Source organism: Halichoerus grypus, chromosome 5 (genome assembly GCF_964656455.1).
Source record: "Halichoerus grypus chromosome 5, mHalGry1.hap1.1, whole genome shotgun sequence".
Lineage (NCBI taxonomy): Eukaryota > Metazoa > Chordata > Mammalia > Carnivora > Phocidae > Halichoerus > Halichoerus grypus.
In genome coordinates this window covers 64580664-64604314 of record NC_135716.1, presented here as the reverse complement: position 1 = coordinate 64604314, position 23651 = coordinate 64580664, and the positions used below count along the sequence as shown (strand labels likewise).

The 23651-nt window shown below is 44.3% G+C and overlaps 2 protein-coding genes across 8 annotated transcripts in view; both read left to right on the top strand.

Annotated features, from left to right (window-relative positions):
- Nucleotides 1-947: 947 nt before the first annotated feature.
- On the top strand, nucleotides 948-3309 carry RRS1 (regulator of ribosome synthesis 1). Its single transcript, XM_036123507.2, has one exon. The coding sequence runs from the start codon at nucleotides 1062-1064 to the stop codon at nucleotides 2175-2177; it is 1116 nt and encodes a 371-aa protein (XP_035979400.1). The 5' UTR covers nucleotides 948-1061; the 3' UTR covers nucleotides 2178-3309.
- An 835-nt stretch (nucleotides 3310-4144) lies between these two features.
- Nucleotides 4145-23651, top strand: part of ADHFE1 (alcohol dehydrogenase iron containing 1) — a 51668-nt gene continuing 32161 nt past the window's right edge. For 2 of the 7 annotated variants that reach the window (XM_036123496.2, XM_036123497.2), the window contains exons 1-10: nucleotides 4152-4248; nucleotides 11394-11431; nucleotides 13291-13337; nucleotides 13907-13960; nucleotides 14148-14302; nucleotides 14452-14648; nucleotides 16223-16300; nucleotides 17418-17523; nucleotides 20006-20158; nucleotides 22120-22218. In XM_036123496.2, coding sequence (XP_035979389.1) covers nucleotides 4190-4248; nucleotides 11394-11431; nucleotides 13291-13337; nucleotides 13907-13960; nucleotides 14148-14302; nucleotides 14452-14648; nucleotides 16223-16300; nucleotides 17418-17523; nucleotides 20006-20158; nucleotides 22120-22218 — 986 coding nt within the window. In that variant the 5' untranslated portion in view covers nucleotides 4152-4189. Of the gene's footprint in view, nucleotides 4249-11136; nucleotides 11326-11393; nucleotides 11432-12474; nucleotides 12535-13258; nucleotides 13338-13906; nucleotides 13961-14147; nucleotides 14303-14451; nucleotides 14649-16222; nucleotides 16301-17417; nucleotides 17524-20005; nucleotides 20159-22119; nucleotides 22219-23651 lie in introns of all 7 variants that reach the window. The other 5 variants (XM_078072333.1, XM_078072330.1, XM_078072332.1 and 2 more) reach the window with 5 other exon arrangements.

Sequence of the window (23651 nt, the reverse complement as noted above, 5' to 3'; positions counted from 1 at the left end):
GCTTACTATGTACCAGGAACTGTTTCATATTTTCAACTTATGAATTGGACTTAGGTTAAAAAACCTGTCCAAAGTAGGTACCGTAAAACTAGATGTGATTCTAGGTAGTTTGACCCAAGAACCTGGTGCATAATCACGGTATAAGACTGCCTCTTTAGCTTACTCCCAGGGCGATTAGAAAGGTTAATAACTGGTATTTAGCTAACATTTGTTGAGTGCTCCTATGTTCCAGACCAAGCTGCCTCAGAGGCATATTAACTCATTTATCCTTATAACAGCCCTAAGAGGTAGGTACTATTACCACCGCATCTTACAGGTTTTTAATTAGGCCCAAATACCCGAAGGTCCAACAGAAGTCAGGACTGGAACTCACGCAGTTTCACTGCAGAGCCCAGCGCACTTTTGCCAGAAGCGTGGAGAGGATGCGATCACGGGGCTCTGGGCTACCAGACCTCAGCTCGCCCGGGTGCGGCGCACCCCAGTGCCCACCTAAGGCAGTCTAACTGCCAGCCCCTGTTCGCTCACAAAGCAAACCGAATCGTCCACAACTAGCTTTATGTGCATCTGTGGAAAATGTCTTTCTCGGTCAACACCCAGGAACCCCATGAACAGGTTCAGGCTACGGTAAAAATAAAATTTATGTAGTTCCAGAAAGCTGAAAAGCGAAACATCTTGTGAACTGATTTACACTGAAATTGGTAACAGTCGCTCCAGGACCCCCTCAAACCGCGACGCCCAAAATTCACACCACCCCGCTCCGCCGCTGCATCCTGGGAGACACAGTCCCAATTGGACCCTGGAATTCGTAGTCTAGGCTCCTTGCGCCAGCACCGCCTACCTCTGGGCTCCCACCAAAGAGCCTCCGGTAATCCCATCTGCTCTCCAACACTGCTCTCTGCCGGCCTGTTCTCGGGTTGCCGGGACTGTGAGCCTGTTCCGGGTGCTCCGGAAGCGAAGCTTTCTCTTCCGGAACGAGCTTCTCGGCGACCGCACGTGGTTGGGTTGCCAGGGCTTGAGCCGGCGTTGGCAAAGAAGTAATTTGAACTGTCTCCCCGCAGCGAATGAGCTCAGGGGGAGCCATGGAGGGCCAGAGCGTGGAGGAATTGCTGGCAAAGGCGGAGCGGGACGAGGCAGAGAAGCTGCAGCGCATCACGGTGCACAAGGAGCTGGAGCTGGAGTTCGACTTGGGTAACCTGCTGGCCTCAGACCGGAACCCCCCGACGGGCCTGCGGCGCGCGGGACCCACGCCGGAGGCTGAGCTGCAGGCCCTGGCGCGGGACAACACGCAGCTGCTCATCAACCAGCTGTGGCAGCTGCCCACGGAGCGCGTGGAGGAGGCGCTGGTGGCGCGGCTGCCGGAGCCCACCACTCGCCTGCCGCGCGAGAAGCCGGTGCCCCGGCCGCGGCCGCTTACTCGCTGGCAGCAGTTCGCGCGCCTCAAGGGCATCCGTCCCAAGAAGAAGACCAATCTGGTGTGGGACGAGGTGAGTGGCCAGTGGCGACGCCGCTGGGGCTACCAGCGCGCCCGCGACGACACCAAGGAATGGTTGATCGAGGTGCCCGGCGGTGCCGACCCCTCAGAGGACCAGTTCGCCAAGCGGATCCAGGCTAAGAAGGAACGGGTGGCCAAGAATGAGTTGAACCGGCTGCGTAACCTGGCTCGCGCGCACAAGATGCAGCTGCCCAGCGCGGCTGGCATGCACCCTACGGGACACCAGAGTAAGGAGGAATTGGGCCGCGCCATGCAGGTGGCCAAGGTCTCCACCGCCTCAGTGGGGCGTTTCCAGGAGCGCTTGCCCAAGGAGAAGGCCCCCCGGGGCTCCGGCAAGAAGAGAAAGTTTCAACCCCTTTTCGGGGACTTTGCAGCGGAGAAAAAGAGCCAGTTGGAGCTGCTGCGGGTGATGAAGAGCAAAAAGCCTCAGCTGGACGTGACAAGGGCCACCAATAAACAGATGAGGGAGGAGGACCAGGAGGAGGCTGCCAAGAGGAGGAAAATGAGCCAGAAGGGCAAGAGAAAGGGGGGCCGGCAGGGTCCTGGGGGCAAAAGGAAAGGTGTCCCGCCCAGCCAGGGAGGGAAGAGGAAAGCGGGCTTGGGAGGCAAGATGAATTCTGGGCCGCTTCCCTTGGGCGGCAAGAGGAAAGGAGGGCAACACCAAGGAGGAAAGAGAAGGAAATAATTTTCACCGTCGGACCCACCTGTAAACCAAGAACTATATACTAAATGTTAAATTCTAGTTACGGGGTGGGGGGGAGGGATGTTGAAGAAGGTGGCCGCTGCCTTCACTGAGCTTGAGGTTGAAGGGATAGACTGCCCCACCCGCAAGATAGTATGTAAATGTTGGACTCTACAAATTAATGTTTTTCCCACAACCAGAAATTTGGCTGGAGATTAAAGGATGTATTTGAGGACATAAGAATCCGGGAAATAATTTGGTGGAAACTGTGAATAAGTTCTATTTTTAAACAGACATCTTTTTTTCTTTTTAACTTTGGATATATTGTGAGAGAGAGTTGGTCGTCTTTCAGACTTAAAATTGATTTCTGCATTATTTTTATGACAAGGGAGTGTATCAGGTGGGGGAACGGAAAGATTACATTTTCAAAACTGGACTTATAAGTAACTCTTAGGAAGGTTGTTTAATAAAAGTGTGTATCTGATGTTACTTTTGACATTTTGGCTATTGGTAGAAATTCTAAGTAAAGCCAGGGGATACCTGATTCAGATTATTTTAGTTTACTTTCTAAAAAACATAAAGCAGGTAATTTATGATGATTTCAGTGATACCAACAGAAGTATGAGTTTTTCTAATAAGTATCAGATACATTATTGAAAGTGTAGTATGACTGGTGTCTCTTTGAAAAAAGATTTTATGCTTTTTAATACTGTGAAAACATTTATTGGCTGTAAATTATAAATGTGGACTTCAGTAAATAGTAATAATCCTCAATAATCCAAAAAACACTTAAATCTTTTTCAACATTTATGTCCCCAGTTTTTTTGTTAAACTTCTGGTAGGGTCTGTTTCGAGAAGAGATAAAGAAACCTGCCAAATCTTTACTGGAACACTGTTATCTTTGATTCGTTTGTCAAACTGACCTTAACTGGTTTGATTAGGAGGTGAAATGTTCATAGCTTTTATGGGTCTCCTTCCCTAATTGATCTCGGTAACCTGAGAAGGATTCATAGTAGATCTAGATTCCAGGGGAGCATTTTTGCTGCTGTTACAGCCCCATGAGCCACACTACTCAGGTTTTTGGTCTGACAGTTCATAGAAAATTAAAGTTGCGAGTTAATTTTGTCTTTTTTTAGTGTTGCCTCATTTTTATAAGTTATCTTTAGAAATTACTATGGAAGAAAAGATTAATTCAAATTTCATGGTATGTTACTAAAAACACAGATGTTCAATTGTTACTGTCTTAGGATACTTTCAGATTAAGTTAAAGTTGAACTTTGCCATCATTGATCAACTCTCCCACTGGGAAGTGGAGCACTTGGCCCTAGAGTATAGTGTAATCATGGAAAGTTTGTAACTACTGATGAAACCATTTAATGGTAACTTAACTTCATCAAAAGCTATTCTAGAGCAGTTAACACCTTTTAAATTCTCAACTGTCCAGGGTGTTTTGTTGCTACTGTTTGGTTTTGGGATTTTGGGGGGGTTTTTTTTTGTTTTTTAGACTTTTGATTTAGCAGTTAGACACAGCACTGGCCCTGTAAAAACAAACAAAACCCTCGGGCTTTTTGCATGGTCCTTATTTACTATTAAAACAGTTTAAATGCAATGTCTTAATAATTTATTGGGAAATAGGAAGGCAAAGTAGCATTTTAAAGGAATCAGTGGAAAAAGAATGCCCTTTTTTCCCCCTCCCTTTCCCCATATCCCCAATATGTGAAATAAAGGGTTTTAAGTAGAGAGACTTAAGGAAGTACCCACGATCCTACAAAGCAGTTACTATTACGGCAATTTCGGAGGTGGTTGGTGAAATTGCACGTAGGGCACTTGAGATTTTGACTCGTGGGAAAATGGTCCTGATCCAGAGAGGGCTAACGCGGGGGCAGGGAGAATTAGCATGGGGGGTGGGCAGTCTCAGCCGAGTGGGCGGGAGCAGGAGGGCGGTGGCCGGGATTGGTCCGCGGAAGGGGCGTAGGGGGCGGAGGAGGGGCTACTGGAAGGAAGACGGCACGGCCATGGCTGCAGCCGCTCGCGCCCGTGTCGCGCACTTGCTGAGGCAACTGCAGCGAGCAGCGTGAGTGCAGGGCCGGCCGGCGGGCGGGCGGGCGAGGGACCGGAGGATGCCGCCGTGCCTACGCAGCCCCTCTGGGTGCGACCCGCCGGGCCCCACGCGGTCTTACTCAGGTTACTTTCAAGAACTCGGGGAAGGGGATCCCATTTAGCGTGCTCTCTCCACGTCAGAGCCGTGCGCCAGGTGGGGCCGCATTGTAGCGGGGTGCCATGCAACCACGCACAGAGCAGCGAGGCAGGTTGCACCCTGCTTGTTCTACCGTTAAGGAAACAGGCGCAGAGAAGACAGTGCCTGGTCCCATGTCGTGGCAGACATTGGAGGGCTTGGCACAGTGACCAAGACAAATTCATGCATCCAGTCAACACATTTGTATTGGGTGTATATTATGTGCCAAAAACTATTCTAGGTGCTGGGGATACAAAGGTGAAAGACTCTGGAGCAGTTTAAACTTTAGCGGGTAATTGGATGAGGGAACAGGGTTTGTGAAACAGGCCTGTGAGGAACAGAGGGAAGAGAGAGATGGATGTGAGAAATTACCAGGAGCTTCACTCCCTGGCATGTACAGGGAGTCAGGGTATTAAATGTTATGACATGTCTGACTCCCCATCCAGAATTGGCAGGTATATAGTAGCCACCTGATAAATATTTGTGGAATGTACAAATGCACAAGTCAGCCTGGGAAAACATGTAAAATTTTGAGTAAACAGGTAGAGATAAGGGGAAAGGAGGGGGACTAGAGAGGAATTTCAAGGAACTGGGAAGAGCAGCACTACTGGCAAGAGATGTAGTTCCAGGATCTAAAGGAAGTTAAAATCTGGACCTACCTTCATAGAAGGAGGTGAGGATGGAGAAGACAGGCCCTGAATAAGAATATGGCACTTATCAGGCACTTACTATGTGCCAGGCACTGTCTTACATGCTTTACATATACTATTAATAGTAACTGTAATCCTTACGACAACCCTAGGCCATATTGTATTATTATCCTCATATTACAGTTAAAAAGAAAAAAAAGCATGAAGAAAAGGAATCTGTCCAGTGTCACACAGCTAAGCAAATGGCGCAGCCATAATCTGAACCCAGATATTCTAGCTTCATGGTCCTTGTTCTCAGTCCTATGCTAAAGAATTTGAATTATGTCCTGTAGATAATAGAAAGTTATGGAAGCAGTAGTTCTCCTGTAAAACACTAATACTTTGAAATGCCCCGTAGGGGGTGGGGGGGAGGAATTCCATGGCTAAATAAATGGGAAACTGCTCACTGCAGCATAGTGCTTTTGGAGTCAGGATAATTAGCACACAGAAGGCTCTGAGAAGTCCTACAGGGTTGGGGAAAAAAAAAAGGTTAGCTGTATTTAAACTCTTTGTTCTAAATCTGTGTTATCATAAAACTTTTTATCAAGCAACACTATTCATATCCTTTGGAACCAGTGTCATGTAGAACATGTTTTTGGAATGGTTGTATGACAAAGGAGGGTGGCATGATTAGAATTATGTTAGAGCTTTCTGGTGGCAGTGTGCAGTGAAGGGGAAAGACTAGAAGTAATTGTAATGCTTCAGCTAAAAGGTGATGGCTTCAGGTACCAAGGAGAGGCAGCTGGTACAAGGGGTAGATGTGAGAAATATTGAGGAGTCCATTAAAATCAGCAGGACTTTGTATCTGATTAGTGAGATGGAAGAAGTTGAAGTTTCTGGCTGGGGTATCAGGTAAACATTGGGGCCATTTACCAAGATAGGGACTATAGGAGCATTAGCTTTAGGAGGAAGATTATAACTTACCTTAGGAACTTCAAATTGGACATGCCTCAGGTACATCCAGGTGAAGAAGACCTTCAGCAGGTAATTGATTATATTGTTCTGGAGCTCCGAAGTGAGTTGGAACTCACACAAGCATATAGAGGACAGTTGAAACTCTGGGTGTGGAAGCACAGGCCTTAGCAAACTGTAAACCTAGAAGGGTTGAGAATGAGGTCCCCAGGAGCAGCAATGTGTTGAAGCAGGAGTGGCAAAACGGGGCTTATTTTTTAAATAGGGTATGCATTTAAAAAGTTGGAGATTTCAGATAAAATTTTTTGGAAAATTGTGAAATGGCATCATTGGGCCCACATTTCATCTGGAAGGTCTGCCAGGGCTGAGGTGAAGTGGTGGCCACCTCCCTTGAACGAGGCAAGCATTCCAGCTTCCTGAGAGACCCTGGCATATAGCCCACCACTCATTCTGCACACCAGCTACATGGCCAGCCAGGAGCTCTGACCTCTCATTTATATTATCTACCAGCCTCCTTACACACTTGGATTTGCAAATGATTGGCACTTTCAATGGAGGAAAAGGAGCCAGTATTGAAGGACAGGAACACAGCCAGAGAGGTAGGAGAAAGCCCAGGAGAGAAGGACTGCACATTCACTGCAGATTTGCAGGGTTCTCATTTGTGGGGTACATCAAGAAACAAAACAACCTAATATCCCTGCTGTGTAAGTGTGTAGGTGGGGCAGGTGGGGTGGACAATAAACTAGTAAAATTTAGAGTATATTACAAGTTGCTAGGTATTAAAGAGAAAGTAGAGGATGGGTTGTTGAAGGAGGGAATGCCATTTTAGAGAAGATGGTCAGAGAAGACCTAACTGTATTAGTATCTTATCGCTGCTGTAACAAATTACCATGACCTTGGTGGCGTAAAACAACACACATTTATCCTCTTACAGTTCTGAAGTCCAAAATCAGTCTTACTGGGCCAAAATCAAGGTGTAAGAGGGCCACGCTCCCTTCAGAGGTTCTAGAGGAGAATCCATTATCTTGCTCTTTCCAGCTTCTAGAGCTGCACTTTTTGCAACAGTAGATTGTAGCTCCTTCCCCCATCTTCACAGCCAGCAAAGGTAGCCACTTGCTTCAGTGGTCACATTACTTTTATGTCAAATCTCCTTCTGCCTCTCTCGTAGAAAGATGCTTCCGATTACATTTAGGGCCCACCCAGATAATCCAGGATAATCTTTCCATCTCAAAATCTTTAATTTAATCACATCTGTAGAGTCCCTTTTGCTTTATAATGTTCACAGGTTCCAGGTATTAGGACCTGAATATCTTCAGGGTCTCAGCCAACCACACTCACTGAGAAGGTAACTGAGAAGGAAGACCCATGGAAGGAAGGAGCGAGCCATGTGGCTCTCTGGGAAAGTACTTAGAGGTTGGGAATACCAGCATGGTTTCAGAACATGGTGACTGGAGCAGAGTGAGTGAGGGGGAGATGAGGTCAAAGATGTTGGGGGCCAGCAGGGGGACAGCCAAGGATGAGCCCAAGGTGTTTTGGCCTAAACAACTGGAAGAATGAAGTTGCCATTAAACTGAGGTGGGGAAGAGGCTTTAAGGGAAGACCAGGAACTGAATCTTAGGTGGGAGCTGAAATGCCTAATACACATTCAAGTGGAGATGTCAGGCAGCTGAATCTGGAGTTCAAGCAAGCCATCTAAACCAGAAGGATAAAGGGGGAAATTGTCAGCATGGAAGGCACTTAAGACCATGAGACAAGGTGTGGTCACTCAGGGAGTGAGAGTGGAAAGAAAAGAGAAGGATCCATAGGCCGATCCCTGGGACCCTCCAGCATTCAGAGTCAATAGCATGAAAAGAACCTAGGCCAGGAGCAGCCTGGAAGCCAAGGGAAGAAAGTGTTTCCAGGGAGAAGGGAGTGGATAGAAGGATGCTGCTGCCAATTTGGGCAAGATGAGGACTGAACTCAGAACTGAGTGGTATATTAGCAAGGTGAAGGGCATTAGTGACCTGGTAAACTGTTAGTGGAGTCATAGGGCAAAGGTCAGTTGGAGGGGGTCCCAGAGAGAATGGGAGAAGAGAAATTAGAGAGAACAGGTATAGTCATCTAAAGGCAAGGAGAGCAGTGGGGACAGCATCAGGAGAGGGAAGAAGGACAAGAGAAGGTTGTTAATATAAAAAGGGAAAAACACGGGATGCCTGGGTGGCTCAGTCAGTTAAGCGTCTGTCTTCAGCTCAGGTCATGATCCGAGAGTCCTGGGATCGAGTCCTGCATCAGGCTCCTTGCTTGGCGGGGAGCCTGTTTCTCCCTCTGCCTGCCATTCCCCCCGCTTGTGCTCTCTCTCTTTCTCTCTCTCTGACAAATAAAATCTTTTAAAAATATATTTAAAAATTAAAAGATTTAAAGATTAAAAAGGGAAAAACAATATTTTATATTGGTGGATAAGATCTACTGGGAGGGAAATCTTGATGATGCAGGACAGAGAAGATGATACAGTGATGTCCTTGAGTAAATGCGGGGGGCGGGGGGGCGACTGGTGAAATTTAGTGCACAGGAGAGGGGCTGACTTTTGCTGAAAGCTTGGCCAGTTTATCCTGGCCAGTGATACTGGGAGGAAGGCCAGAATAATCAGGCCAGAGCCAGAGGGTGGGTGAATGAGAGCCTTGCTCTACCCATGGTTTCCTCAGCTTCTCAACAGTAGAGAAGCCCATCAGTGGTTTCAGGCTATCCTAAGAAGGTGGGGGAACCCACAGTCTGTTCTCCCTACCCCAGCTCAGGTTCTATGTCTTGGCACACCAGGAAAAGAGAGAAAAAGTTCAGAGGATTTTAAACGTCTACATTTATTTATTTATTTATTCATTTACTTATTTCTTCAATCAATATTCCTTTAATTGGTATTAGTTTGTGCCTGTTACAATGCTAACCATTACGGATAAAGTTGTGATAAAGGGTAGATCTTGTCTTGCCACCACAAAATTTACAATCTAGAGGCAGATGCAAACAGGGGAATGGTACCAACAATACAGTGTGATAATGGTTCTAATGGGGAGGGAGGCGTGGTACAGACCACAGGGGGAGAGGGCCTACCTGGGGCCTCCAGCCTTAAGGAAGACTGCCCAGGGGAAGTGACAATTCAACAGACACTAGAAAGGACACTAATTACCTGGAAGAAGAGGGGGAAACATGTTCCAGGCAGAGGAAATAACAAGGACAAAGTTCTGGAGGCAAGAAAGAGAATGTGTGGCCCATTCAAGGAAAAGAACAAATTTTCCAGGAGCTCCAGAGGATGGACGGAGATGAGGGACCAGGCTAGAGAGATTAGCTGGGCCTGTGAAGCAGGGCCAGGTCTGAACTTTATCCAAAAAGCCATGGGAGGGGGAGTGGGGGGCATCATTGGCAATAAGCCCCTGACCACTGTGTGGCACAGGGGGAGCCAAGAGAAGCCTGTTAGGGACTCCCTGTAGTTATCCAGATGAGAGATGACACTGAAACCAGAGACTGGCAGAGGACCCAAGAGAGGTGGATGGATTTGGGTAGAGAAATATTGGGGGGCCTTGATGAGTGGTTTGCTATAAAGGGTGAGAGGTGAGCCCAGGATAGAACTCAATATTTAAGGAATGAGCAGAGTGGGAAAGGAGCTGGAAAAAGAATAATTAGAGGAAACCCAGGTGAGTGGGGAGTCCTGGAAGCCAAGGAAAGCATTTCACCCACCCAAGGAGGGGGTGGCCCAGTGTTCATTGCTAGGAGACCAAGGTCCTGGGGGGTCGGGGGTCTGAGAAGTAAGACTACAGCAGGAAAGCTGAGACTTGTTGAGACAGCAGCTAGATTTCAGGGAGCCAAGCAATGTGTGGGAGGCAAGAAAATGGAGCCAGCAGACCTAGGCCAGGAGGGGAGGCCCAGAGAGGGTGAGCAAGCCAGAGGGGAAAAGAGGTTGAGAGACTTTGAAGCATGAAACTAACTCTTAAATACAATGACAAAGATCTAGTGAGGGGGAAGACTAGGAAACACAGGATAGATGGAGGCCCCAAGAAGGCAAGAGAGGATGGAATTCAAAACCACAATAAATAGAAATGATTAATCAAGGCGGCCTCAAACCTTAAAAATATAAAATAAAAAGAAGGGGGAGGGGTGTAGGAAAGCATGTGCTCCCAAGGCCCTGGGCAATGGAAAGTTTTGAGTCTGGAGATGTTCTTCCCTTTGCCTCCACTTTCTTGTCCTTGGAGGGTGTAAAGCAGGGAAAGTTCTCCAAAGAGAGCCCACCTGTGAAGGACAACGCCTTGGCCTTGCCTGCTGTGTTTTCCCTGCGGCAGCCTGAGAATGGCTCACGCCGCTGGGATGTTCCCGGGACTCTCAACACTCGGCATTTTCAGCCGTGTCCAGGAGGTGGCAGCCTTGACTCATGGTGGCGCTCACACCCGCTTCCCACGTCTGCTTTGACTTAAATCTGTTTTTGAGGTCTTGATCACCATTGAGTTGAACACTTTTCCTTCCTTCCCCACCTTCCCCCTCAGATGTTCTCGCTCCAAATTTGAACGGGGGGGGGGTGTATGCCCCGGATCTACTGGGACCCCACTAGGACAAGGTCCTCTGGCAAGAAATAAAACCCTTTGGTGACGCTCAAATGCATAGCGAACAGGAGAAAGGGACTGTGCAGGAAATGGGAGGCGACAGAGACTAGGAAGGGAAATGGAGCCAAGGGTAGAGAAGCGGACAGGGAACTGAGAAGACGTGAGGGATTCGGGAAGGAGAGGGTGATGGGCATGAGCGCACTTCAGGCCACTGGGGAGCGGGGGACACGGCCACTGGCCCTGGGGCGGGGACCAGCACAGGGAGGCACCCAAGGGGCTGGCAGGTCCCTGGGGCTGGGCCCAGAAAGGATGGAGGCACGAGGTGGTGACCAGCGAGGCCTGCAGGCCCAGTGAGGCTTCTCAGAGGCCCAGGCCCAGAGTCTGTTTCAAGAAAATTAAACCCCTTGAAGACAATGGGAAAATACAAGTTCCCTGGGTGGGGGCAATGGGAGGGGAGGTGCATTGAGTAGTTAATCTTGGGTCAATTTGGTCAAAGCTCCTAACCTGGTAAAAGAGCTGGAACCTCCTAGAGCACTGAGACCCCATCTCAAACTTCCTTGTAGTCCCAGAGGGCTGACCTCAGCTTCCTGCAGACATTTATTGAGCACCAACTGAATAATTCCTGAAAGAATGATCCTGCAACACTGGAAAGACTCCGAGTGGACTTCTTGTCCATGATGATTTCTGGGTTTTCCTACGTAGCGTTTGCCAATAGCGACTACTTTGCTAGCATCTCAAGACTAGAATGCAGTGTGAGTCACATTAAAGCATCCTATCTTTTGGTTTTCTCGTTTCACTTTTCTTTTTTTCTTTTCCGTAGATGCCAGTGCCCCACTCATTCTCATACTTACTCCCAAGGTAATCATACATTTTCTGGTTTTAAAGTGGCCCAAATTTCCAATCCCTCCATTGGCCCTCATAATACATTTGGGCAAAGGATAAATCAAGGAAATCAGGGGATGTGAGAGGAAAGTGGAAATGGTTGCCTTTTCACTTGCAACTGGCAATATCTAGTTCTGATTATATGATGGGAGCTGAACGTATGCTACTGATTGATTATATGTTTGGCTCAAGTGTATATTTAATGCTATTTATGATGTTTTTTCTATTTTAAATAGAATTATTTGCCAAAGCTAAAAATGGGGGCACAGATGAGATTTTAAGATTGTCTGAGTTAATCAAACACAATTAACCAAGATGAACTCTTTGGATGGTTTTAATACGTCTCAGGAAAGAAAGAAGCTAAAGAGCAAAGCAGTTCCTAGAAGGAAGAAACTTGTTTATATCAATTTTTTTTTAAAAAAAGTAACATTCTATTTCTTAGTAATTAAAAATGACAAAAGTTTTCAGTTCCCACAAACATCTTAATCCTTCCCAACTCCATTGTCCACAGAGCAGCAGGAAGCTCATTGTAGCTTCAGCGTGTCCTCAGAATGTCACATGAATCACTGACACAAAAACTGATTTCACCTCTTAGAAGGAAAGGTCAAATCTAAACAGCACAGTGAGAATGGAAATGAGGGGGGCTGCCCGTACAGGAAACTAAGCAGAACCCACAGAGAAGCCTGTTGGGGAGTAGAACAGATAGAGTGACTGAGGGCTTTTCCCTGCCACTGGTGTGGTTCACCATTTAGGACAAGCCAAGGCACCTCCCAGTCATTAATGACCATCTGCCAGGTGAAAGCATGCCCAGCCTTCTGGGTCCTCATGGACATACGCAGAATTTTGTCTTCAGCTGGTTCTTTCCAATTCTTAGTTTATTTCAACCAAGAATTAGTAGTCTCCTGTTTGGGAGCATAAAATTAATAATTTAAAGAAAGATAATCTCACTGTTTCCTAGGATTCAATTTATGACTTTTCCTAAACTTCAGTAGCAAGAGTAATAGATTATTTCTTTACAGTGGATAAGGCAAGAAATTTGAATTTTGATTAAGGATACCCTTGCCCTCAGGAATCCAAAGGTAAATTGTTGTCTAGTTGTGGTCTCTTGTTCTTTAAAAAAAAAAAAAAAAATGGTAGTGGAAATTGTTGCAGACTTCTTTTTCAATCTTATGACTGACCAGGAGTGATGAAAACAAAGATAAAACTCATTAAGTGAAGCCTTCTTGTTCTAATATGACAGGAAATCATTTCTGCCGTAACTAAAACCTGATAACATTACAAAGAAATATCAATTTATAAAAATTTTTATTAAATCTCATAAATAAAACTAAATTTTTACATGCTTTAACTTGAAAAATATAAATTTCTTACTGTGATCATTTTTTCTCCACGGAAAAAATTTTAATTCAAACAACTGATCACAATTGTTATAAGAAATGTAAGCAAGACTCTAATTAATGAATTTACTAATAGTTGTTCTCTAACAGTAATCCAACTCGAGTCTAGAGGGTTTTTTTTTCCCCTAGAGGATTTTTAGACATTGTTTCAAAAGTATATTTTAATTTCAATGAAGAAAATATTTTAAATAACTATTTTCACACAATCAGCATCAAGTTAATATTACATTCTCTTAAAATGCAAGTTTTAATTTCAATTTGATAGGCAACAATGAAACTTGAAAATGTATTTTAGCTAAGGCTTTTTCTTTTCTTTATAGGTAAGGCTTTTTAAGGGAGATGCTTATGTTCACTGCTGAAATACCAATTTACTAACAAAAACCATTATTTTTGCTTTGTTTTTGAGGCCTACTCTGATGCTAATTTCTACATTTCTAGCTCCTGGATTTGCACCTTCTGGGAAATCAACAGATTACGCCTTTGAGGTAGATATAATCAATCCATTCTTTCTCTTTATGAATGACTTGAAAAAATACTAGAGTATTTTGCTAATGCATTATTATCTCATTTGAAGTCTACTATTAATTGGTGTTCCCTAATCTCATTATTTGATGAGACCCTATTTAGCAATGGAGGTAATGGAACTGGAATACAAATCTTCTGATAACATGAGTAATGTCTAGAATACTGTCTTTTGTTCAGCCATCAAAATAGGAGAGATTCCCAGTTCTACAAACGTCTCCAACTTATATATGTTGTATGTTACAGTTTAGTTTTGTAATTATAACAATCCTAAAAGAGGTCCAAGTAATCTTTTGAAGCAAGAATAAAGGAGCAATGAATTCTGATGAATTTTTATCACACCGTAATTACATAATTATTTGATTAAATTTATGTCTCCTCCTCGTTCAGGAGTCATAAATTAAAATGAAGGCCACGCTAAGGAATATATACTTTATTCTCTACACAGTAAGGAACCATTCATTTCATTTATAGGTTTTTAGAAGTGAAACACACCCTATACCTAAATCTTTTTTTTTTTTTTTTTCCTCAGATGGCCGTTTCAAATATTAGATACGGAGCAGGAGTTACAAAGGAAGTGGGAATGGCAAGTATTTAAGATTCCTACAGTCTTCCATTATAAATGTTACATGTCTTTTAAAGCAAATGCAAATTGACAACAATTGAGTCCTTTGTTTTTAAAAATGTACAGTGTTAAATTTGCCAGAGAGAGAGAGTCTATTACAGTTCTCGGGCAATCAAACCTAACTTACAAATTATTTTTGTTGTTGTAGGACCTACAAAACATGGGTGCTAAAAATGTGTGTTTGATGACAGATAAGAACCTCTCCCAGCTCCCTCCCGTACAAATGGTTATGGATTCCCTAGTGAAGAATGGCATAAATTTTAAGGTTTATGATAATGTGAGGGTGGAACCAACTGATAGAAGGTATTATTTTATTGTTGCTATTTACTTTATGTAGAAGCCAACACATCTCACTGTTGCTTAAAACTTGCTCCAGGCCTTGTTTAATGGCGTGGCGATTTATTTCTGAAAAAATATGACCTAACTATGGCTTTTATTTTCCCTTCTCCAAGCTTCATGGAAGCTATTGAGTTTGTCAAAAGGGGAGCTTTTGATGCCTACGTGGCTGTCGGTGGCGGCTCCACCATGGACACCTGTAAAGCCGCTAATCTGTATGCGTCCAGCCCTCACTCTGATTTCCTAGATTATGTCAATGCCCCCATTGGGAAGGGAAAGCCTGTGTCTGTGCCTCTGAAGCCTCTGATTGCAGGTAAAGACTGTTTGTGTGTTTGTATGTTTTGTTTTGCAGTTGGCAAAAGGCCTCAGGAAAGATGCAAGCCAGGAATGTTAGGGTATACGTTCCCAAAGCTTTCTGATTTCTTCATTTCAGTGTAGTACATTGTTTGGAGAGCAGAACAGATAGCAGTTCATTGATGTTTAAAATTCTGATCTCCATTTATTGCGCAGATAGAGACAATTTGGGTCAGTGGTAGGGCAGTTTGCAGATTTATGCTTGGAAGTCACTGTGTGAAGGAGGAGGGAAGGTTATCATTTCCATATTATTAGATCCCTCTGCTGGCAGGTTGGTCTTCTAAACCTCTCTGCTTTGTCCCATTCTGCAAGCCACTGTGGAGTATAAGGGGAACATTCGCTATTATTTTTCTGGTGTTGACTCAACCCTTTCTTCCACACAATGGCTCTTTAGCTGACCTGGGGCTTTGTCTCTTCCCTGGGACATGTGGCCAGCATGGCTGCATCACTCTGGGCAACATCTGCTCTGTGGCTGCCCCTGGGGACAGACATGCAAATCCAAATCAGAATAGCTTGTCTGTCCCCGCACAGCCCTTGGGATCTCTTGGTCTTCCCTCCCTCCCATTTTATAGCATATTACTATTTAAAGTTTTATAGTGAAAATGCACTAACTGGTAACTGGACAATACCTGTCTGAAGTTTTGTCCTCTCTCTTCTCCCCCTCGTCTGCCCCCACTGTGAGTGGGCCTTCTGATGGTATAGGAGTAAGCGGAAGGCAGATGAACTGCTTTGACATGAATGAGCAATCAGCAGGGAGCACCATAATTGATGTCTGGCAAATGGAACCCTCTGGTGAAACTGTGTCAGCATCACACAGAGGGGTGATTAGTAAAGTTTAGAAACTTGACGGAACTACAAAACCACGGAGACCAGCAAAGGCAGAACGTTACTGTGCTTGCTGCCAAGAAGGAATAAAGATGTCTTTTAGAGAAGGCAAATATGAATTTTCTAACCGAGATGCCGAGCAGCCTGTGTTTGAATGCCCAGCTGCAGCTGCATAAGCTCGGGTGCTAGAGTTCCCAGAGTTCCTAGCTGTTAACACAGAAACAGACATTACACATACATGTTAAACATACACGCGTGTTACTGCAGACATGGACACCTGCATGCATGTTAGGCCTAGATACATGTTGGCACAGGCCCTGACATCCTACATACGTGTTAATACCGATACAGGTATCCCACATTCTCATCAAAGTGCACATATATGTTAGACATGCCTACATGTTATGCAGACATGGACACCATGCATGTGAAACGTGCGCATATTAATGCAGACACTGCCATCACATATGCATATTAAACATGCATGTTAATGCTGATAGGCATACTATTGCACATGCATGTTAATGCAGACGCGGACACACATGTGAAGCCTACGTGCGGATTAATATAGATACAGACCTCAGGTGAGCAACAGGGGCATCAGAGCTTCCTTCTCTAACTTTGTTCCTTGCTTCCTAAGGCTGAATTAAGTATCTCCACTGACCTTTATTTAGATGCATTATGTAAATTAATATTATTTTGTTCAAGTCCCAACTACCTCAGGAACTGGGAGTGAAACTACGGGAGTGGCCATCTTTGACTATGAATGCTTGAAAGTAAAAACTGGTAAGAACTGTGCCCATAAAAATTGTGTTTAATTCTCTCTCACCTTTCAACCCCACCTCCTTTTCTTTAATCCTAATATTTAAAAATCAAGGAGTTTAGAGTTAAGTACACACACACACACACACACACACATTTTCTTTCATTTTCCAACTACATATCAAAATATGAAACAGTCTAATAAACTTTTTTTTGAGAATTACCTACAAAAGCCTATGGCAATGCCGTAATCTTGATTGGACTTTTCTGTGCCCAAGTTAGTACCTGTATGTCAGTGGTGAATGATTATTCCCTTTCTTGGACATCTTTTCAATGTTTTTTTTTCCTTTCACCATTTTAAATCAGTTTCATTGAGACACAATTTTTATATGATAAAATGCATACATTTTTAAGAGTCAGTTTGATGAATTTTGATAGATACACCCATGTAACCACTACCCCAATCAAAGTATAAAACATTCCCATCACTCCAGAGAGATCCAAAAGTCCCAGGCAGAATAAATTGGTATTTGACTGCACATTTATAGTAACTTCTCTTTTTCAAATTAAATTACATTAACCTTTGACATTATTAAAGATAATAGTAGCCAATACTTGAATTCTACCTTACAGTTTTTCCAAGACTTTTACATAATGTTTTCTAATATGAGCCTTACATCAGCTATGAGGGATAGAAGCCCTATATTGTTATGATCTAATAGAGAATTCAGAGAGACTAAGTGACTCGCCCAAAGATACATAGCAAGCTGCAGAACCAGGACCCACCAGTGGTGTGCTAGTAAACCAGCTCTCTGGAATGTAATCGGGAATTTAATGGCCAACTTGTAGTATTGGTCAATTTCTTTGGTGTCAACACTCCCACCACAGCCAGTGACCCATTCAAACCAGCGTTGGGAAGAGATGTACACACTTGGCTCCTTCAAACCAGAAGGAGCTTCAGATCCACTGGAAAACCCAGGTTTCTGACTCCAGACCTCTTTCCACTGTTCTTGCTGCCTCCCTTCATGAGAATGAATCTCATCTCCTATTTTTAATTTTTTAAGAATTGCTATCCTAAAGTAACTTAATTTTTTAAAATGGTGTCCATACCTTTCCCCTCTATTGAAAATCCCTGTCTTAGGCATTGCTTCCCGAGCCATCAAGCCCACACTGGGACTGATCGATCCTCTGCACACCCTGCACATGCCTGCCCGGGTGGTTGCCAACAGCGGCTTCGATGTGCTTTGGTAGGTACCGGTGCCAGCTGGAGGGGCTTTTCCAGTCCCTGAGTCTATGGACAGTATTTTCTTGCTGAAAGCACTTGCTAAGCAGACATCGATTAGTGTTCCACAACCACACCAGCTTTGGCTGTCCTTATCCCCTTTCCCAGACGAAAACGCAGAACCTGTAAAGGTTGGTGACTAGGTGGGCTCCTGGGTAAGCCATAGGCCGCTGTCCAGGATCAACCAGGCCAGCCACGGCGGCTGCCACAGGGACACAGCAAAAGGAGCAGGCGGAGCTTTGTGCAGCATCTCAGACCCACAGCACCTGCCTCTATGGCTACAGGAAGCAGGAAACAGCCAGGGCTGCCATGGCACAGAAGAGGGCAGGAAAGGGAGCGGACATTTCACCACGTCAGCACTTTGCACACATCACCACTTCACTACAGCTCTGAGCCACACGAGAAAGAAGCCTGGCTTGGAGATGTAGTGACTTGCCAGAGTCATACTGCATGTTCCCTGGGCCTTAGCTGCGATGTGCTACTGGATCCCTGATCAGGACACCGTCCACGTTCAGCATGTCCCAAACTACCTATTTCATCCACTTGCACGTGCACATTTTTTCACATTCTACATCTCCGAACTCAGAACACATCTTACGATCTGTGGCACAACTGTATGGTTTTCTTCCTCAGTGGTACATTTTTTTTAACTGGTGCATCTTATAATGCATGGCATCTTAAATTCGATGAAATCTGATTCTTCTCTAACTTCCCCCACCACCTCACAGCTTCTCCTGAGTCCCTTAAGTTAGTGAGCAGCAGGACTTACTATGAACTTCTTTCTCGTGCCCACACATAGCCCAGTATTTCCTACCACTTGTCCTGCTTGAATCTCTCCTATCTGCTCCCTCCTCTCGAGCGTCATTATTCCCACCTTGGTTCAGACCTGCCCAAGCCTTGCTTGGACAGTTGCAGTAGTCTCCTTGTCAGTTTCCCTTCTTCCATCCCATAGTCCTTCTGTCTGTCCTCCATAACAGCCTCAGCAAACACATATACATGCGTGCACACACACATACCTCTGCCTGACAAGTCTTTTAGTGGCTTTCCACGCCTACTGCCAGAAGGCCAAATTTCTTTGGCCCTGGAATGTCCCCAGTGCTCAGCTCTTTATCTGTTTGGAACATTCATCTTCCAGTTCCACTGGAGCATTCTCCCCTTGATGGAGCCTTTGCTGACCCCCACCCCCTTTCCTCTCCTCAGGTACAACTGACCACTCCGTTCTTTGCTTTTCCCCATTGGGTGGCCTATACATTCTAAGACACTTCCATTTCACATGCCCATCTCCTTCACTGCACTGTGAGCTTGATGAGGACAGGACCATCTTACTCACTTCTCCATCCCTGTCCCTTAGCACAGTGACTGTCACATCCTAGGTATTTGGTTAATATCTCCCGACATGGACACCTCATTCTTGCATTGCCCACAGATTGAACAGATTAAGAACCATAAAGCCATAAAACCATCTACCAACTATTTAAAAAAAAAAATTCCAATGGTTTGTTCAAAAGATTTTATCTGCTTCTCAGGTGTAGAAGAATTTCTCCATTCTAAGACTGAAAACCATAATTCATGCCCAAAACAGTTCATGTTACATTGTGTTCCCAATGCATCATTGATCTAGATGGCTATGCTTTTTTTTTCTCTTCTGCAATTGATTCATTAGAATTGATGGCACCCCAGCAGGAGGAGGAAATTCTGAAGCTTGGTTCTTGAAATAGCCAACCTTTAGTTTAGGGCATGTCAGAAAAAAGAACTGAATTTTTTTTCAGGCCAAAATTTAATAATAACAGTGAATGGTAAGTTTTACAATGTGCTGCTCATTATTCTAAGTACTTTACATGTACCACCTCATTTAATTTTCACAGCAGCACCAGGAAGGCATAGTAGTATTTGTCCTTGTCTTAGAGTCACAGGTTAGCTAGTGACTTACCCCAGGCCTGCAACAGGAAGGTCTGGTGCCAGGATTTACAGCTGACCCCAGCGTCTGTGTTCTCACCCACTGCACCGCACTCTTAATAGGAGGGTCATATAACTATGACCCTCCTTGGGTGATATGGTATTTGATCAGTGCAAGGTATAAAATGATATATTTTACAAGGAAATCATTTTTTAGATTCAGTGCTTTTCTTCATGACACAAATATGTAAAAATTCAACATCATAAAGATTTATTCGCACTAGAAAGGGGCCACATGTAATCCGGTAATACATACTGGTCAAAAAACACTGTAATGCTGTTAATATAAACTTCACTGTTAATTTCTATAATAAGCAATGACTATTGTGGGCAAGAGTCTGACCTGCTGGGATGCACTGTGATTATCACTGCTACAGAGCATATCTGCAGTGGAGTGAATACTGAACATGTCCAAGAGAGTCTGTGATCTGAATGGAGGGAAAAAAGAGGAAGGTGCTTTCAATCTGTGTGTTTTAAATATTTCTCATTAGCCATGCCCTGGAGTCCTATACTGCCCTCCCCTACCACATGCGGAGCCCCTGCCCTTCAAATCCTATCACTCGGCCAGCATACCAGGGCAGCAACCCAATCAGCGACATTTGGGCAGTCCATGCACTTCGGATCGTCGCTAAGTATCTGAAGAGGTATGTGGCCCAAAGGAGATAGAAATGGAACGGAAGGGGTGCCTGGCTGGCTCAGTCAATAAAGCATGCAAATCTTGATCTTGGGGTTGTAAGTTCGAGCCCCACAATGGATGTCGAAATTACTTAAAAATAAAATTGAAAGAAAGAAAAAGGAAGGGAGAAAGGGAGGGAAGAAATAGAACAGGAAAACCACATTCCACCCTCACATAAAATATAGCGTGCCAGATCCTGAAATATCCTGAGCACGCCTGTTGATCAAAAGATCAGTCAGTGGACACAGAGGAGCACCAGAGACCAGCAGGCTCTGGAAGGATGAAAAGGATGGGGAGGGACGCACCTGAGGTCAGATGAAACCTGAGTCCTTCAGTCTGAAAAGGCAAAGGCAAAGGAACAAAATATGAGCCCCTGATTTCTGAAGGATGCATCTAGAAGGATTATTCATCAAAGCCTCGAAACCAGAGCTCAGGTGAGGGCAGATGTCCTTTGAGATTTGGCTACACCAAGAGCTGAAATGAGACCCAGAGAGGCAGATGTTGGCTGTGCCCATGCAGGCCCTGTCCAAAGGCACACAGAGTCAACCCATTAAGCAAACTAACATGAACTGAATTTAAGAAATGAATGTGTAGAGTTGTCTGTCCCAGGAGATATAAAAAGCTTTCTAAAAGATTTCAAAGGATTTATGAATGATGTAGCCATGATTGGCTCCCGAGCAAGCAAAGATATACTTAGAGATGAAAGCTGATCCCTGAGACAGTAAGACCTATGCAAAGCCAGACTCAATTTGTACACATAACAGAGGGAAAGAGCACAGCAGGTTGGACCTAGATGTGAACATGGTGCTTCCTCTGGCCCCAAGCTGGAAGCTGCACCAGAGAGGGAGCTCAGTCTACATTTTGTAGTAAAGCAAAGGGAAGGACACAGAACTATTTCAGGAGACCATCAGGGAGCAGGGTAGCATTTGACTGGGTAGATGCAGATACAGATAATGGTCAGCCAGTGCGTGAGAGAGGGGCAGAAGTCTTGGCAGAGCACAGTGGAAGGTGAGGGGGTGTAAAGGACAGAGGAAAAGCTAAAGCACCATCATCTGCTCTTTCATCTCGGTATTCAGGGAATAAGAAACTAACACTGGGTTTGGAAAGGAGCCACAGACGCCTAAACATTCCAAATGAAAGGAGATAAAAGGCTGTAGCACTCTTACTGCGTAACAGGAACCCTTACTCCAGGCAAAATCGTGAAAAGCAAGCAAGGGGTGGTTTGTCATTCTTGGCAGTCTTAGGCTTCTTCCCTGGGGCAGGGTTTCTAAGCAAGTGTGTGCAGGATGGTTGAGCTGCATCTGCAAGGGGCCTTTGAGAATTTGCTTTTACAAAGTGGCGTCGGGACATCTAGAGCGAGCAAAGGCTCATCCTACAATAACATCCCACTTCCATAAGGATAAATATTAAAATAACATGTGTAGTTTCCACAGATACTAAAAGAGGCCTCCAGAGGGTTCTATTTGGGGCAGTGTCACAGAAAGAAAGATGGCTGGGCAGGCTGCGTTTAGCCTGCAGGTAGCCCTGGGCAACAGGGACTCATTTCAGAGAAGTAGTCTGGGCCCTGTGCATTCTGAGTGTATGTTTACTTGGCCACAGTCAAGATCACTGACAAATGAAGAAGAAGAATGAGTCTCAGGGCACTTTTCTAGAGCAGCTCACAGTCCAAGGGTCAGTGCTTTGCTTCCCCTGGCACTTTTATCACATGAGCAGCCTGACAGCATATTTATTATGCCTTTGCCCAAAACCACTGATGAGAAAATATGTTTCCCTTTGGTTTTCGTTGAGAAGACAAGATGTCGTTTGAATAAGTTGCCTAATTTTTCTTCCTACCAAGTAGAATTTCTTTTTTCACAGATCTTTCCCTAAGGCAGCTTTTTATTCAGTAGGAAACGCCAGTGTTGATGTAGGTATTTATATCATCCACAGGGCTGTCAGAAATCCTGCCGATCTTGAAGCGAGGTCTAATATGCACTTGGCAAGTGCTTTCGCTGGCATTGGCTTTGGAAATGCTGGCGTTCATCTGTGGTGAGCGAACCTGAGATTTTATTTCTTCACCCAAGTTATTGCTTTTATTTTTAAAAAATGTTTATAATTTAGGACAAGTGGTAAGATCTAAATATGCTATAGAAAGAAGAAATTTAACTTAGGGTCCTGGAATGTTTTCTTAATTCAAATGTAATTTGTTGGGTCATAGTTTTTTTTTTTTAAGTTTTATTATTTTTTTTAAAATATATTCTACCCCTAATGTGGGGCTTAAACTCACGACCCTGAGATCAAGAATCACATGCTCCACCGACTGAGCCAGCCAGGCACCCTCATAAATTTTTCTTTTATAACAGCCTTATTGAGATACAATTCACACACTATAAAATTTACCCATTCAAAATGTATAATTCAGTGGGATTTAGCATATTCATGGAGTTGTACAGCCATTACCACAATCGATTTTAGAACATCTTATTGCCCTGAGAAGAAATTCCATTCCCCTTGGCTGTCACCCATCAATCCTCCTACACCCCCCAGTCATAAGCAACTACTAATCTACTTTCTGTCTTTATAGATTTGCCTACTCTGGATATTTTATATAAATGGAATTATATAATATGTGGTCATTTGTGCCTTTAGCTTAGCATGTTTTCATGGTTCATCCATACATGCATCAGTATGTCATTCCTTTTTATTGCCAAGTAATATTCCACTGGATGGATATGCCACATTCTATTTCTCCATCCATCAGAAGATGGACATTGGACTGTTTCCACTTTTTGGCTATTATGAATAATGCTGCTATGAACATTTGTGTATAAGTTTTTTGTGTGGATATATGTTTTCATTTCTACTGAGTATATACCTAGGAGTGGAGTTGTTAGGTCATATGGTAGCTCTCTGTTTAAGTTTTGAGGAACTAGTGTTGTTATCCACAGCAGCTACACCATTTTACACTCCCATAAGCAGTGGATAAGGGTTCTGATTTCTCCACATCCTCACCATGTGTTGTGGATTTTTAAAACCTCAAATGCAAGAATTTGTTTTCTCTTAATCTCTCACAAAAAGAAAGGGATCAGAATCCTTGTCAGTAGCCCAGAATTTATTTGTTTGATCAGAACTTTATTGTTATGATGCCTTAACACTGAATACCTGTGATCACTGAGAATTAAGAATAGGCCTTTGCTATGGACGGTGCAGTGAAGTCACCCCCAAACTCGGCTGCTGAGAGCACATATTGATACCACCTTTCTAAAAAGCAGGTGGGGTTCCTGTGTGGCACAGTCCGTTAAGCATCCAACTCTTGGTTTTGGCTCTGGTTGTGATCTCAGGGTCATGGGATCAAGCCCTGTGTCGGGCTCCACACTCAGTGCAGAGTCTGCTTAGGATTCTCTCCCCCTCTCCCTCTGTCCCTTCTGCTTGTTCTCTCTGTCTCTCTGTCTCTCTCTCTCTCAAGTAAATAAATAAATCTT